Source organism: Brachyhypopomus gauderio, unplaced genomic scaffold (assembly GCF_052324685.1).
Source record: "Brachyhypopomus gauderio isolate BG-103 unplaced genomic scaffold, BGAUD_0.2 sc68, whole genome shotgun sequence".
Taxonomy (NCBI): domain Eukaryota; kingdom Metazoa; phylum Chordata; class Actinopteri; order Gymnotiformes; family Hypopomidae; genus Brachyhypopomus; species Brachyhypopomus gauderio.
The window spans coordinates 1,885,630-1,898,895 of NW_027506889.1; the positions used below are offsets into that span (position 1 = coordinate 1,885,630).

Below are 13,266 nucleotides of genomic sequence, written 5' to 3' on the forward strand. Positions count from 1 at the left end.
CAGAGCAATGTTTACTTAGGGCACAGAGATGGGAGGGGGAATGTGGGTGAGAGTGTGAGAGAGACTGAGTGTGTGTGTGAGTTTCAGCTTGCGTGCGTGTGAGAAGGAGAAGGTGACAGAGGGACTTTACATGCATTTTTATGCATTGTAAATAATACTGCACTGTAGAGCCATACGATAACCGATTTAGATGAAACTTGACAAATTTGTTCAGGATGGGATTCTGAATGGGCTTGTGCATTTTGGTCAGAATTGGATAAAATATGAAAGAGCTTTAAGAATATGAATATTATATGTATCGATGCTGTCCATTAAAAAAATATTTAGCAGGTATAAGTGTCCTCAAATCCAAAATCTTTGGATTGTTTTTTGATTTCACACTCTGTAGAGTATTATAAGACTTTGTTTGACATGATAGTATGAAAATCCTAGGAGCAGTATGAAAAGTGATGATTTCAAACTATTATTAACTGTAAATAAACTGTGCATTTTTTAATAGGACATGTAATGGGAAAGTTGTTCGCACTACTGCAAGGAATCAAAAGAGTCCAATTGCATGTTCCCAAGTGGAATTATGTAGGGGATATACTTGCTTTTTTTGCAATAGCGCCCCCCAGTGGCCAATCGACACCCGGCTGGATTATGTCATGGGGGGCGTGCACTTGTCCACACCCAAGAGGTTTCGTGCAGATCGACCAATGGTAAGCCTGTCAAACGCGTGCCGATCACTGATTGGCCGATTACGTCAGCCATTTTGGAAGTATGGCATGTCTGCTTTAGGACCTGGTTTCCAGAGGCCCATAGATGATGTCTGTCAAGTTTCATGTGGATCGGCCAATCTGAGTGCATGGGGCAAATTTTTGCATGTTATAGCGCCCCCTAGCAGGTGAGGTATGGCAACCTCTGCGAGCTGCCCCAGACCCTCACAGGGAAGCTGTCTGTGAAGTGCCATCTCATTACATGCAAGTTTTCTTAAGTTAGAGCTCCATATGCGCAAAATTTACTATTGAATTTACGCCCCCTCATTTGATTGGCTTATACTGACTAGGTAGTGAAGAAATTAGCATTTTTGCTGGATAGATTTTAAAGTTCAGACTCTTCTGAACGTTTTGATACCACATATGTGCATGTATGTGAAAAATCCAGGGACAAGTTTGGGCCCAAAGATGTGTGCGATTTTGCACATTATGCAAATTAACTCGAAATCTAAGTGGGCGGAGCTAAAGGGTCCTTGAGGCTTTTTTGTTTGGTTTTAGCCAAGGAATCCATCAGAAGTGGAATTTCGTTTCTATGACCTACGGTGTAGGAGATATGGACCAAAACACAAAATGCTGCGCTATAGCGCCACCATCAGGCCAATGTGGGTCATTGTCTGGGTTTCCCTCATTGCACCTCTGGTGCACCTGTCTGCCAAGTTTGGTGTTTCTGGGCCTTACGGTCTAGGCTGCAGTATGCGTTTTACAGCCTGAAAAATAATAATAATAAGAAAAACTCGAGCAATTACAATAGGGTTCCCACACTATGTGTGTGAACCCTAATTATGGAAAGATGAAAATACTCTGCAGATTGTGGTTCATATGTATGTTGCAATAAACCAGCCATTTTAAATTTGATACTTGCTGCAATCTCTCGTTAGACTGCCATCCAGATGAGTTGTTTTTCTGCTCTGATGTGCGAAGCTCGATTCTTGATGGGCTTGATGGCTGTTTTTAATTGAGATTTTATACCAGACTTTAACCAGAATCTGAGCTGAGATGGGAGGCAAAAAGCCTAGTCTTTCAGATGATTTCTAATTCAAACCTGCACAACCAATCACACTACACTTTAAGGAGCCATAGACACATGTGTATGTGATGATCTCAGGCCAAACTATATTCTTGCAACCTCATGGCCATCTCCATCCAAAACTCATCCAGTGCATCCCTTAAAGGGTAATTTATGCATGAGGGATTTTTTTAATCCAAACTATTCAACAGCATCTCCTAGTGGACATCATGAGTAGAAACATTTACATCTCTGGAATAAACGATCCACAACACGTTACATTACAAATCAAATGCAATGTTTTATTATCATACCAGACCAATTTAAAAAAACAACACAAAACAAGCCATGTATTTACAATGTGTTATGTGGTTCTTTTTTCCTGCTTTGTTCCTCATATATTTATATATATGTATATATGTACACATAATATTTACATTAAACTGGAAAAAAGTTACCATACCAAAAACAATATAAGGATTCATAGTAGTAACAATAATGACAATAACAACACTAACATTAAGAATTACACACACATACAAACATACATGCATACACACACACGCGCGCGCGCGTGTATATATAATGTGTGTGTATATATGTATGAACACAGCAAGTGTAGAAGGAACCAAAGACAGCACATTACACAACAATACAGACTGTTAAATAGTTCAAGTACAAGCTGAGGTGTAAAGTGTGGTTATGTGTTTCAATTAATATAAAAGATTTTTAATCAGATAAACAGCTTTTGAAAAACACAAGTAAAGCCGAACTGCTCAACTTCTGTTAAGCCATGTATGCCTACGGAACTCTAAATGTTCTATTAGAATATCTGAGCCACTGTTCTAGAACTGGAAACACCCAGTACAAATGTGTTAGCTATCAGAACCGAGTCCTGCCCATGCAGTGAATGAGAGTCACACTGAAATATATCCATATATAAATACCGGCAGAACAAACTGAATTAAAACGTAAGCACCCCCAATTTTAAACTGTTCAGAAAACTATATCATAAACAATAATTTTAATGATTGTTGTTTTTTTAATGTTGAAATGCAGGCTGGGCTTTCTGGCCAAGGCTATCACACCATTCACTCCGAACTTCTCCTAGTGAAATCAAGGTTCCAAAGACGAACTCCAACAGCAGTGGAGAATGGCGTGAATGAAATGTAGGATGAACAATCAACGGCTGAGACTCCGCATCCTTCACCATCTCTCCATTCTTCACCATCTCTCCATTCTTCATCGTCTCTCCATTCTCATATGCACTCCCCCGTTCTTTTTTTTTCTACATTCATTTTCATTTTTCTTTGGAGGTCAAAAGGCCACATCTTTTCTCAAGACGATAAAGACGCAGGAAGGGGCAGGTCACTTCACCTGCACTGTAAAGCATGAAAATACTTTGTGGCTTTAACAGCTAAAACACAAAGCGACATTTTATGCAGCCAAACGTATGCTGATGTGAGCTACAACTCATGTAAAATGAAATTACGTGCTGCGTGGTTTCTGTACAGACAAGAATCACACCACAAAACCATCCATGCCCACGCACAAGATGGAAACCGCAGGCTGGCACCTGTCTCCTCAAGCAGAAATGAGTAAGAAGTCTTTTGTTCAGGATTTTGTCTCTTTTCTGTCTGAATGTGTAGTACTGACAGAGAAAAGCAGGCGGTGACATTCAGAAATTAGTGTTTTTTTTTCTCTTCTGTATAGTCATCGAAAATGAACTTGTGAATGAACCAGCCTGTAGCTGGACTCCTGGGCTGGAGTTCAGCGTAGCGCGATCTTCAGTTCAAAAGTGTCACACTGAGTTACAGTGTCACTCCCAACCAAAAGTACCGTTTTCACATTTCCTATACGAGTCCATTTTACAAACAAAACAAAAACCAACAAACAAAAAACCCAACAAATAACAATAATAATTTTGTAAGGTCATTTCATCACTGTGCTTTATGCGACATTTCTATCAAAACCATACTTTGGCAACAAACAAAAAAGTCGGCTGATTGTACACCGAACCGGTTACGCTTCAACTCTTCAAATTTACAGCTTCACACTGGTAAATATCTTTTTCTCTTCCTGCCTTTGGCTCCTCCTACAGCACCTTTCCTACCAGGCTCCTGATTGGCCATCTCAGCAGACAGACAGGGTGGGTGGGCTCTGTCTCTGCTGCGTTTTTTTGAGCAGCTGGATGCGGTTGTGGCAGTAGAACTTAATAGCCCTCCAGTCACGATGGTTGGTGACCAGCAGGGGGCACTGTTCCAGGCAGCGCTCACAGTCGGCTTTAGCGGGGACCCGCAGCTCCATGATGTTACGCACCAGGTGGGACTCCACGGCAGCGCGCTCGGCCTCAGTCCAAGGCCGCTTTAAAACTCCTCGCTTGCCTGGGAGACAGGAGGAGAGAGCGTGAGACCAAGAGGGGGCGATAGAGTGAGAGAGAGAGAAAAGAAAGATAAAAACAAAGATGGGACAGAATGTGGAGGTCATGTTAATCATTGGTCATGTGCAAACACACCACTTGTTGTGCTGTAAGTCGGGGTTGTATAAAATAATCTGTCAAACACACACATGGCCATGATCTTACTTACACAGCAGTGATAGTCTTAGTTTCTTGGTTAATTATTACACATGCCCACACACACATACACACACACACTCACCTGGTTTGGGTTGTCCTGAACCCCTCTTGCGACCGGGGGAGGGGTGAGAGGCGTTCATCTTCTTGGGCCGAGGGGACTTGCTGTTGTTGGATGTCTTTTTAATCATGATGGAGGCCGACTCGGTCTTCTCCTTGCCTGGTTCTCCTTCTGAGTCTTCAGAAAGGGAGTCTGCAGAGTTTCCTGACATCACTACCGAGTGAATCAGAGTGCACGGCAGAATGAGAGAACATAAGAAAGATTGCAAACGCCATCACTGTTAATGATGGTGTCAATTTGTCTCTTATGCGTCCTCTTTCGTTTGAGACATACACACTCACCATCCAACTCCAAGCAGATATGATGAAGGCTCATTCCTCGAAACAGCACACCGTCCCGTTCCCCACAAAGCACCACTCGACCAATAAGCCCCATCAAGCCAGGATCTTGACCAATCGTAGCACAGCTCTGTGTCACATGGTATTCTTTCTGCAGGAAGCTCTCCAATCGCAGCGTGGCGGCTCCACGGTGCCCGTCCTCCTCTCCCTCACTCAGTAGCAGCAGCTGGGTCAGGATGGCCACCTGCCTCCGGACGCGTGTCTGTGTTAACGCTCGTGGGTGGCGCGTACCACTCGACTTGGCCAGACTACGCAGCAGGTCCGTGCCCCTCAGAGGGGTGGCGGGGGAATGGTACGGTCTGGCGAACACGTAGGGGTTCTGCGGATCCACGCCCACTCCTGGCCGTGTCTGGAGAAGGAGCTCCAGGCAAGCTTCGGAGTGCGGGGGAAGAATCAGAGGCTGCACGCGACCACGTTTGCCCTGGACCCCGACGCGGGGCAGGTGGGGGAGCACCAGGCGCTCGAAGGGAGACAGAGAGGCCTCGAGCGGGGTGAGGGCGGGCGGGGCGCCCGAGAGGACGGCCACGGGGGGGTGGGGGATGACCCGAGATTGGTACTCGGAGATGGTGAGCTTGGAGACCTCGCACTCACGCCGGCGGTTGTAGAGGATGAGGAGGGCGAGGCTGGAGTGGCAGAGGAGACGCCAGGCCTCCGCAGACTGGGGCGAACGCGAGAGGGAGATGAGGGCGGAGTGCTGGAGACGCCGCAGGTACAGGACCAGAGAGGAGAGGGAGGAGAGGAGGGGGAGCATGTGGGGCCGCCTGGAACTGGGGGGCAGAGAGAGAGAGAGAGAGAGAGAGAGAGAGAGAGACAGGTGGGAAGGTGGGAGGGGGGGAGCAAACAGGGGAGCACAGAGAAAGGAGAGAGTGGGAGATGGGAAGGGAGTGATAAAGGACAAAGGGAGACAGAAAGAAATATATCATTTACATAACAGACCAGACGGTCACTGTTCTAGAACAGGATTAGCAGAGTCATAAAATGTTCCGTCCTTACATTTTTATATAATGGTTTTCCTGCTGAATGTGGGAGTTGGTGAGAAGAGGGTTTACCTGGACAGGTCACTCTTGTCCTCCGCTCCGCTGTCATCCTCCCTCACTATACTCTCTTCTTCTTCTGTCTTCGGGTGCCCTGGTCCCGCCTCCTTCACCGGCTCTACAAACACTGCTACAGGAACCTCCTCTTCTTTTGTCTTCTCCACCACTTCTATCTCTTCTTTCTCTTTCTTCACTTTGCGCCCCACTTTCCTGGGAGGAGTCGCGGGGGTGGGCGGGCTCCTCTTCAGCACAGAAACCGGGACCCCTCCCCTTCTGGGCGGAGTTACTGGCGGAGGGGCGGGACTTTTGCGGGAGGGGCTTGAGAGAGCGGGGCTCCTTCGGGCTGGGGAAGCGAGGGGCAGTGACTGCTGTGTTGCTACCACGACCCTGTGCCCGGGTGCATCTCTGTGGCAGTGACTGTGCATGGATGAGGAAGAGGAGGACGAAGGCAGGGAGGCGTGCAGGTGGGGCAGGTGAGCGGAGGTGTGTGCCCTCTCCATGGCCACTAGGACGTCGGGCTGGTGCGCGTGGTGTTTGTCCAGGTGGCGCGGGAGGGAGCGATAATGTCGCCCACAGTACACACAGCACTGCTTCTGCACTGTAGCACTCACACCCCTACCCGCCCCCACCCGCACGGCGCCCCCTGCCACCCCGGCCGGCGCGGGGCACTTGAACACCGGCCTGGACGGGGCGGCCGGCTGCGGCGGGGTGGAGGGGAGGGAGCGGGGCATGGAGGGGGGTCGCACCGGGGGCCGGTGAGGGGTTTTCCGTTTGCCGTTAGCTGCGGGGGGCGAGAGCGGTTTGCGTTTCTTGCGACGACGAGGCGCCCGGCCGCGCATGTCAGCGCCCGCATCATCAGAGTCGTGATCAGAGTCGCTGGGCTCAGAGTGAGAGACGGGGGAGCAGGAGGGAGACAGGGACCAGGACGGGGTCAGGTACTCTGACAGGGCAACTGGGGCAGATTCATCCTCCTAGAACGAGAGAAAGAGGGGGGGGGGGGGACAGAGAGAGAGAGAGGGAGAGAGAGAGGGGGGGGACAGATGGAAACAGAGAGATGGAGGAAGATAAAGAAAGAGAGAACAAGAGAGAGGGAAAGAGGGAGGGAAAGAAAGAGACAGAGAGAGGGGGAGAGAAGGAAAGTGAGCAAAAGGAGAAGAAAAGAGAGACAAAGAGAGAAAGAGAAAACTGTCATTGTGTGTGTGTGTGTTTAGTTCTGTATTTACCATATTTTCCTGATGTTAACCTATAACACTTCAATGATATACATATATACATGTATATGTATATTTTCAACATCAAAGTGAGCATTGACTACCTTCTTAATGTTGTTCTCGTGGTCTGAGAGGCATTCAAATCCAGCAGGAGGCACTGTACCACGGAAACCCTGAGGAAAGGGGACAGGTTCCTCACATACTGGTCAATTATTTACCTCTGACACTCAAAGTAAACCCACAACACACACACACACACACACACACACACACACACACACACACACACACACACACAGGGTGGCAGGCTGCTTGAACAGCTAGAACAATTTTTGTTTTTATTAGACTATTCATTTAAAAACTCCATAAGAGTTTGGAGGGTTAAATGAAAACAGACTAAGCTGTGATTAAAATGTGTTATTTCTACCAATGCAAAAAGATTTTCCCGCGGGTTTCACTACTGAACAGGAGAAAGTTCACATAGCTGTGAGCTCATTATTTCACATTCTTCTTCCCGCGGGTTTCACTACTGAACAGGAGAAAGTTCACATAGCTGTGAGCTCATTATTTCACATTCTTCCTCCTCACAATGCAAAGCTACTTCAGACGTCACTGTAACACATCACAGTGTCCAGAACACTAGTGCTGGGTTTAATGCATGGAAGGTCAGACTATAGGCAGCTCTGACCAGTACATCTAAGTAAACTCATAGTCTCAGACATCTGTGATTTGTGAGAATTCTTTTCAAAAACAGACTGTTGTATTGCCAAATAAAACCTACATCTATATTTTGTACCTTTTTAAAGCATTTAAACATCTCTAAAGTTACTGACACAAACAGACACACATACACACACAGAGAAACATGCGCGCACACACACACACACACACACACACACACACACACACACACACACACACACACACACACACACACACACACTACTGACACTGTTAATCACAAATTACATTTGGCAAAGTGCAAAACCAAAATGTGTACTTAATACAGGTATTTACACAAATAAACATTTTGATTGCAACTAATTACAGGACCGCCATGACTACCACTTAAGACCAAGAAAAGGTCTACTGAGTGTTAAGATGTAGCAGCAATTGCCATGGTTACACTCACCATGGCGTTTTCCCCCCACTCTGTCAAACTGTAGTCCACAGTGATCTCCTCGCCCTTAGTGATGTCGCGGATTGCTATGACGACCAGCCGCACTTGATTGCCACAGTGCACTTCTCGAATGCGGCAGTTTGGAGGAGGGGGAAAGAGGACTGAACCCCTACCACTACTGGAGCCTTCCTCCATATCCCCAGAACTGAGAGAGAGAGGGGTGGGGGGGGGTAGAGGGAGGGAGACAGAGGGAGGATGTGAGGGAAGAGAGGGAGAGAGGGAGAGAGAGAGAGAGAGAGGATGTGAGGGAAGAGAGAGGGGGGAGTGAGTGATAAAGAGGGAGAGAAAGGGTTAAAAACAAAGATACAGCACAGAGTGAGAGAGGGAGAGTGAGGGGGAGAGGGAGAGAGAGAGACAGGGTGGGAGAGAGAGGGAGAGAGAGAGAAGAGACAGGGTGAGAGGGAGAGGGAAAGAGAGAGGGAGAGAGAGTGTGAGAGAGAGGGAGGGGGGAGAGAGAGTGGGAGAGAGAGGAAGAGACAGTTGGAGAGAGAGGGAGAGAGAGAGGGAGAGAGAGAGGGAGAGAGAGCTAGATCAGCTTACATACAGCATATGTCACAAACACAACTTCACCTCCCTGTGTCTTCTATAGACCCCATTGATCAGATTTTTGTGGACTACAACTTTAAGCCATTACACTAGCCCTAATTTCAGTTTCAACTGCACCAAAGTTCTACGGGTCCATTACAATTTTGTTGTAGCACAGTACTGAGTACTGAGTACAATAAATATGATTGGTGAAATTCACAACCAATACTGCAAATATATATATTTGATATATTTTGACTGCTCTAACTCAGTCTAAGCTGGCTCATAAATGATTTGATAAACCGTGAATAATTCGAATGATGTACAACATAAAAATGTGCAACAGTGAACAAGGACTCAGACTAGAGTCCCCAGATCAGAACCCCTCACACATTCATATCTTCACACGTTCTGTCTCTGATGACTGTGGATTTCACCTTATGGCTCTTGTCAATCATAAAAAAACCTAACTAGAGTGTCTATAATATAAAATGTGTTTATAATGCTAAAACCCAAATTACCATGTTTGTTTCATTTTAAGTAAGATAAATTGAGATTATTAGCAATGCCAATGTCTTCCTGTGCTTGGACTTAACTGCACCAGTTAATCGTAATTTAAATAGACTCAATGTAGCTAGCCATATACAGGCATATCTCTGGAACATGATGTCATCACCTCATCAACACCATACCATGATAAAAAAAAACTCTGAAACTCCTCAATTGTGTACAGAATTTATACACAATTCTATAACCATGACTAAACACAAACATACACACATATGCATAAACTATACACTTCAATAAACACACACACACATACACACACACACACACACACACACACACACACACACACACACACACACACACACACACACACACACACACACATTCCATCACTGGCCCAAAGATAATAAACACACTGCAATAAACACACACAGCAGGCATTCCAGTACTCCCCCACCTATACACCCCCCAACTCTCTCTCTCTTGCACACACACACACACACACACACACACACACACACACACACACACACACACACACACACACACACACACACACACACACACACACACACACCTCCCCGACCACACAATTATCCGCTATCTCCCTCAACCACACACAGGCACACAAACAGTCACGTCCACATAAATATATACACACACAAACACAGTATCTTCTCTCTCTCTCTCTCTCTCTCTCTCTTTCTCTTTTTTTTTACCCCACACAAATGCTCACCAGGTTTGGGTTGATTCAGAGTAGTACGACCCCTCTGCAGCAGGTCTGTGTTTGTTCTCTTTTCCCTCTTCACGATCACCTGAAAACACACACACACACACACACACACACACACACACACACACACACACACAAGAATTAGACACACATCCTGAGTCTCTCTTCCCTTTGTTTTCCACAGACACATACCAAGCGCTGACATACACTGACACACTCACACATCACTACACTCTTGTGTGTGCATACAAAATACCTAGCTGATGTAATACTGCAATTCCAAAACACTAATTACTCAAAACACACACACAGGAACACACACACACATATACATACACACACTCCTCACCTGGTCCATAGCTGTGCTCCGATGTGCTCTCCTCATCATCCTCTGCTGCGAAGACTCTATCACACACCTTCACAGGTGTGCCTTTCCGTTTCCTACCACAGCCACGTCTGTAACATACACACAGTCATTTAAACAACTGGCCAGGCTAGCCAACCAATCCAACAGCACATACTATAAATCATATCAAAAACAGTAATCATATACTGCCAATCACCATAAGAGATCAATGAAGACCACAACTCTAATTCAATGCTTAAACCGCGCTGCCTCGGCCAATGAAATAACGGGCAGGAAGCTGGGTTGCCAGGTGAGTACTCGTTTGGTGAAAAGTCCTCACAAAACTCATACAAGCACTTGAAATTGGTCCCGTCTTCCAAGAAACAAGGGTAAACAGCCCAAATGTGCAAAGGGTCTATGCAAATGTCCAGAAACTGAACACAGCACACACTGGCAACAGTGCACCGAATCAACACTTAGGACAAAGTGAATTAGACACAAAGCTTTGGAAGGGTTCTTTAAAGTGAGTTGGATACAGTTCATTTCAAAACCTTGATGACCAAGACCACTATTAAACATTTCACCAACATATATGCTCTCAGCTGCTCAGTTGTGTGATATCATTGTTTCAAAACAATACCGACACTGGGAGAGGAAAGATGTACAAAATGGTGGAGTCTTATCTGCCCTGGCTTCACTCACCAGGAACTGCAAAGACCCAGGGAAGCGCAGAAATGCCTAATGCCTGATCCAGAATCTGCTTTAGTCTTGAATCTTTAATCCGTAAAGGCAACAGCCAGCAAGACGACCCTGATCTGACAACAGATACGTGAGCCTACTGTCTGCTGCGAGTGTCTTACAGAAGACCAACCTCTTCTCCACAGATCCAACTGAGTATGCTTAATTAAGTGAGGGGAAGAAACACCCAGTTTCATGGTTACAGATGTGTTCTGAATGTGTGTGTGTGTGTGTGTGTGTGTGTGTGTGTGTGTGTGTGTGTGTGTGTGTGTGTGTGTGTGTGTGTCTGACATATTCATTGAGCTGTGATAAGACTCAGTGTTGCCGACTGGATATTGATCTGGACGACCCTCCATCTGGATCAGAGAGAGACACTGTGTGTGTGTGTGTGTGTGTGTGTGTGTGTGTGTGTGTGTGTGTGTGTGTGTGTGTGTGTGTGTGTGAGCACCTGCCTTTATGTGCCTGGTGGTTTCTATGCAGGATTTCAGGCCAGCATCTTTATCAAGCATTACTAATGACTGTCTTAACTATATTGGCTATATTGTCTGAAAGCAGCAGTCAACACATAAACCACCAAAACGAGACAAAACGAGTCAGGGCTTTTGTTTCACATGATAGTTCGATTGTGCTGCAAGATCTGCGTTGTGTTGTGTGTGTGAGAGTGTGTGTGTCTAATGAACTTTATCTACCAAATAGATATTTAAGACTAGGGGGTCCATGTATGTGTCCAGCTGAAGAACACACAGTACTGGCTCTACATCTCCTGTCATTCAATGTCTCCTTCCCATTCTCTCTCTCTCTCCAACTCCTCCCCATTCCCTGTCTCTCTCTCTCTCTCCAACTCCTCCCCATTCCCTGTCTCTCTCTCTCTCCAACTCCTCCCCATTCCCTGTCTCTCTCTCTCTCTAACTCCTCCCCATTCCCTGTCTCTCTCTCTCTCTCTCCAAATCCTCCCCATTCCCTGTCTCACTCTCTCTCTCCAACTCCTCCCCATTCCCTCTCTCTCTCTCTCTCCAACTCCTCCCCATTCCCTCTCTCTCTCTCTCTCTCCAAATCCTCCCCATTCCCTGTCTCTCTCTCTCTCCAAATCCTCCCCATTCCCTGTCTCACTCTCTCTCTCCAACTCCTCCCCATTCCCTCTCTCTCTCTCTCTCCAACTCCTCCCCATTCCTCTCTCTCTCTCTCTCTCTCTCTCTCTCTCTCTCTCTCTCTCTCCAACTCCTCCCCATTCCCTGTCTCTCTCTCTCTCCAAATCCTCCCCATTCCCTGTCTCACTCTCTCTCTCCAACTCCTCCCCATTCCCTCTCTCTCTCTCTCTCCAACTCCTCCCCATTCTCTCTCTCTCTCTCTCTCTCTCTCTCTCTCTCTCTCTCTCTCTCTCTCTCTCCCCAACTCCTCCCCATTCCCTGTCTCACTCTCTCTCTCCAACTCCTCCCCATTCCCTGTCTCACTCTCTTTCTCCAACTCCTCCCCATTCCCTGTCCCGTCTCACTCTCTCACTCTCTCCAACTCCTCCCTATTCCCTGTCTCACTCTCTCTCTCCAACTTCTCCCCATTCCCTGTCTCACTCTCTCTCCAACTTCTCCCCATTCCCTGTCTCACTCTCTCTCCAACTCCTCCCAATTCCCTGTCTCTCTCTCACTCTCTCCAACTCCTCCCCACTCCTCCCCACTCCCTGTCTCACTCTCTCTCTCTCTAACTCCTCCCCACTCCCTGTCTCACTCTCTCTCTCTAACTCCTCCCCACTCCCTGTCTCACTCTCTAACTCCTCCCCACTCCCTGTCTCACTCTCTCTCTCCAACTTTCACACACATGCACAATTACATCTCTCATGTTCAGACTCATAAGACACATTGGAACTGACATACTCTCAGTCTTCTTCCTATACAAACTGAAACCTGTTTTCTCTCTATTCCTGTATCCATTCTCTGTTTATCTGTTTTCTCCCTCTGTGGCCTGTTTTTCTCTTTCCCTCACAAACACACTCACGCACACACATAAACAGACATACACATGTGCACACAAACATACTCACACAAACAGACAGAGACACACACACACAACCCCTCCTTTATTCCGAACACACACTGGCACACACACACACAAACACAACTCCTCCTTTATTCCAAACACTCACACACTGGTGCACACGCACACACACACACACACACACACACACACACGGATGCAC

The 13,266-nt window shown here is 46.6% G+C and overlaps 1 protein-coding gene across 2 annotated transcripts in view; it reads right to left on the reverse strand.

The window, feature by feature from the left end:
* Positions 1-3,431: 3,431 nt before the first annotated feature.
* LOC143490958 (uncharacterized) overlaps positions 3,432-13,266 on the reverse strand; it is a 17,830-nt gene continuing 7,995 nt past the window's right edge. For both annotated transcript variants that reach the window (XM_076989544.1, XM_076989545.1), the window contains exons 2-9: positions 10,341-10,447; positions 9,995-10,073; positions 8,176-8,368; positions 7,148-7,216; positions 5,848-6,803; positions 4,742-5,565; positions 4,425-4,613; positions 3,432-4,148 (exon numbers count right to left, since the gene is read on the reverse strand). In XM_076989544.1, coding sequence (XP_076845659.1) covers positions 3,898-4,148; positions 4,425-4,613; positions 4,742-5,565; positions 5,848-6,803; positions 7,148-7,216; positions 8,176-8,368; positions 9,995-10,073; positions 10,341-10,447 — 2,668 coding nt within the window. In that variant the 3' untranslated portion in view covers positions 3,432-3,897. The remainder of the gene's footprint in view (positions 4,149-4,424; positions 4,614-4,741; positions 5,566-5,847; positions 6,804-7,147; positions 7,217-8,175; positions 8,369-9,994; positions 10,074-10,340; positions 10,448-13,266) is intronic.